At 64.5% G+C, this 3266-nt stretch overlaps 1 protein-coding gene across 1 annotated transcript in view; it reads left to right on the top strand.

Moving 5' to 3' along the window:
• The window catches only part of COL2A1 (collagen type II alpha 1 chain), a 21443-nt gene that overhangs the window by 10619 nt on the left and 7558 nt on the right, over positions 1–3266 (top strand). The window contains 15 exon segments of the mRNA XM_017741203.1: positions 1–61; positions 618–671; positions 756–854; positions 945–998; positions 1147–1200; positions 1492–1545; positions 1674–1727; positions 1819–1863; positions 2046–2144; positions 2231–2338; positions 2427–2480; positions 2671–2724; positions 2826–2879; positions 2994–3047; positions 3137–3266. The exon segment at positions 1–61 is cut by the window's left edge and continues 12 nt beyond it; the exon segment at positions 3137–3266 is cut by the window's right edge and continues 18 nt beyond it. Coding sequence (XP_017596692.1) covers positions 1–61; positions 618–671; positions 756–854; positions 945–998; positions 1147–1200; positions 1492–1545; positions 1674–1727; positions 1819–1863; positions 2046–2144; positions 2231–2338; positions 2427–2480; positions 2671–2724; positions 2826–2879; positions 2994–3047; positions 3137–3266 — 1028 coding nt within the window.

The raw sequence follows: 3266 nt of genomic DNA, 5'->3' as shown, positions 1-3266 counted from the left end.
CCCCAAAGGAGCCACCGGCGACCCCGGACGCCCCGGAGAGCCCGGCCTGCCCGGAGCCAGGGTGAGGGACAGCAGTGACCCCAAAAACGGGGACGGGGTGGCACCTGTGGGGTCTGGAGGGTGGGTGAAGGGGCTTGAGGTTGGTAAGGTGGTTTTGGGGGGGCTAAATGTGACTTCGGGGTCGGTGAGGGGGTTTTGGGGTCGGTGAGGGGGTTTTGGGTTTGGTTAGGGTGTTTTTCAGGTCAATAAAGCGATTTTGGGGTTGGTTTAAGGTGATTTTGAGGTTGGTAAAGGTGATTTTGGGGTCGATAAGGTGCTTTTGGGTCACTAAGGTCCTTTTGGGGTTAGCCAAGACACCCTTTGGCATCAAGACCTTTTTTGGGGTTTCGTCTGGTGCTCTTTGGCGCTAATTAAGACCATTTGGGGTTATTTAAGACGCGCTCTGCTAATTCCAACGCTCTTTGGGATTCCCAAGGTGTATTTGGAGTTTCCAAAAATCCCCTCTGGGGTTCCCCACTCCTTGTGCGGAGCACAGCTGCCCTTTGGGGTCACCCCATGGCCATGGGGTCAGGCCCCCCACACCAAGGGATGTCCCCAAACCCTTTTTGTCCCCACAGGGTCTCACTGGCCGCCCTGGGGATGCCGGACCCCAAGGCAAAGTCGGCCCCACGGTGAGTGACACCCCATAAGGGGTTTGGGGTTGTTTGAGGTTTTTTGGGGTTTGGGGTGGGGTCCTGACCCCTCTGTCCCCACAGGGTGCCCCCGGTGAGGACGGGCGCCCCGGACCCCCCGGCCCGCAGGGGGCTCGGGGCCAGCCTGGCGTTATGGGGTTCCCCGGTCCCAAAGGTGCCAACGTGAGTATGGGCCCTTTTTTACCCCTAAAAAAAAAAAACCCTGGAATTCTCCCCGGCGCCTGGAACCCCAAATCCTCCATCCTTTTTTAGGGTGAGCCTGGAAAAGCCGGGGAAAAAGGACTTCCTGGAGCGCCGGGGCTGAAGGTGAGGTTTTCTGTCCCCACAAACCCCAAAAAGTCCCATTTTGGTGCTGCTCCACCCTAAAAGCCCCCGAGGGGGAAACTGAGGCGTGGGAAGGGGGGAAATGGGATTTATGGGATTTGGGGCTCAGCGGGGTTTCCCTTCTCTGTAGGGACTTCCCGGCAAGGACGGAGAGACTGGAGCTGCTGGACCCCCAGGACCTGCTGTGAGTGAAACAGGGCAAGCGTGGGATTGGGGCTAAAAATCCCAAATTTGGGCTAAACACCCCCCAGATCTGCTGGGGGATCCCAAAACCCACAAATCCCCGGCCCACATGGTCCTGGGGCTTTTGGGATCCCCAAAATCCTGGGGGTGGGGGGGAGGTGGGAAGCCTGAAATCCCAAAGGTTTGGGGGTCCTTGAGCTCTGTCTCTTGTGGATTTTGGGGTCCCCAAAATTTTGGGGTGGGAGAAGCCTGAAAAGGTTTTTGGGGTCCTTGAGCAGCATCCATCCCACAGGGCCCCGCAGGGGAGAGGGGAGAGCAAGGAGCCCCCGGCCCCTCTGGCTTCCAGGTGAGCACTGGGATTTGGGATTTGGGGTTTGGGATTCGGGATTATTTGGGGTTTGGGGTGGGGCTGCTGCCACCCCAACCCCGGAGTCTCACTGTCACTGCCTTCACGTGGCTCCTGTCCCCTCCCAGGGGCTGCCAGGGCCACCAGGGCCCCCCGGCGAGAGCGGCAACCCTGGAGCTCAGGTGAGACCCCCCCCCTTTCCCCCCCCAGGTGGGGTCGGGACCCCCAAATCTGCCAGGCCTGACCCCAAACCCGTTTGTCCCCTTCCCACAGGGTGTTCCTGGAGAAGCTGGAGCCCCCGGGCTCGTGGGTCCCAGGGTAAGTGTCACCTGTGAGGGGTGCAGGGGTCCCACAGTGTCACCTGTGAGGGGTGCAGGGGGGTCCCAGGGCATGGTTGTCCCCACCCAGGGCCACCAGCTCCGTGCTGGTTCTGTCCCCATCCCACCCCCCGGTGCCACCCATCCCGGTGTCCCCTCCTGAGCTGTCCCCGCTGTCCCCAGGGCGAGCGCGGCTTCCCCGGTGAGCGCGGCTCTCCCGGCGCCCAGGGCCTGCAGGGGCCCCGCGGCCTCCCCGGCACCCCCGGCACCGACGGACCCAAGGTGGGTGAACCGATGGGGCAGCGCCAGGGGGCTCAGTGCCAGCACGGTGGGGGTGGCACCCCAATAATGTCCCTTTGCTGCTTTAGGGCGCCACTGGCCCCGCCGGCCCCAACGGCGCCCAGGGACCCCCAGGGCTGCAGGGGATGCCCGGGGAGAGAGGAGCAGCCGGAATCGCCGGTCCCAAGGGGGACAGGGTGAGTGAAGGTGACATGGGGGTCACAAGGTGTCACCAGGGCCACCAGGGCTCAGCTGGGCTCACGCTGGCCCTGTCGTGCCCCGCAGGGAGACGTCGGAGAGAAGGGACCTGAGGGAGCCCCCGGAAAGGACGGAGCTCGCGTGAGTGAGACGGGGACAGGGGGAGGAGGGGGCCGGGCAGGGACACTCATGGTGGCCAGCCTGGGACACTCATGGTGGCCAGTCAGGGATGTTCATGGTGGCCAGTGAGGAACACTCTTAGTGGCCTCATCCTCATGGTGGCCACCCAGGGCCCCTCCCGGTGGCATCACCATCCCCTCTGTCCCCACAGGGTCTGACCGGTCCCATCGGCCCCCCCGGCCCTGCTGGCCCCAACGGCGAGAAGGTGAGACCAGGGTGGCCCCACGCTGCTCCCGCCTGGATAGACCCCAGCAGATCCCTGGGGCAGATCCCACCCTGAACCCACAACTATCCCTCCTTTTCCAGGGCGAGTCCGGCCCCCCCGGCCCATCTGGAGCCGCGGGTGCCCGCGGTGCCCCTGTAAGTGCCACCTGTCCCCCCCCCCGGTGCTGCCGGTGCCACCTGTCCCCACTCCGGTGCTGACAGTGCAACATTTGCCCCATTCCCTCAATTTTCCCCCCATTACCCCCACAGGGAGAGCGTGGAGAGCCCGGGGCCCCTGGCCCCGCTGGATTCGCTGGACCCCCGGTGAGTTCTGTCCCCGCTCTCTCCGTGTCCCCGGTCCATCCCTGTGACCTCAGTCTGGCTCCGGCTGCTGACTGCTGACCCTTTCCCAGGGTGCTGATGGACAACCCGGAGCCAAGGGCGAGCAGGGGGAGCCCGGCCAGAAGGGCGACGCCGGCGCCCCCGGGCCCCAGGGACCCTCCGGAGCTCCAGGCCCGCCGGTGGGGCCACATGGGCCCCACC

The sequence above is a fragment of the Corvus brachyrhynchos genome, unplaced genomic scaffold (genome assembly GCF_000691975.1).
Source record: "Corvus brachyrhynchos isolate BGI_N302 unplaced genomic scaffold, ASM69197v1 scaffold318, whole genome shotgun sequence".
NCBI classification, from domain to species: domain Eukaryota; kingdom Metazoa; phylum Chordata; class Aves; order Passeriformes; family Corvidae; genus Corvus; species Corvus brachyrhynchos.
Note: the sequence above shows the minus strand (reverse complement) of the source record. Positions and strands in the feature narration are given on the sequence as shown.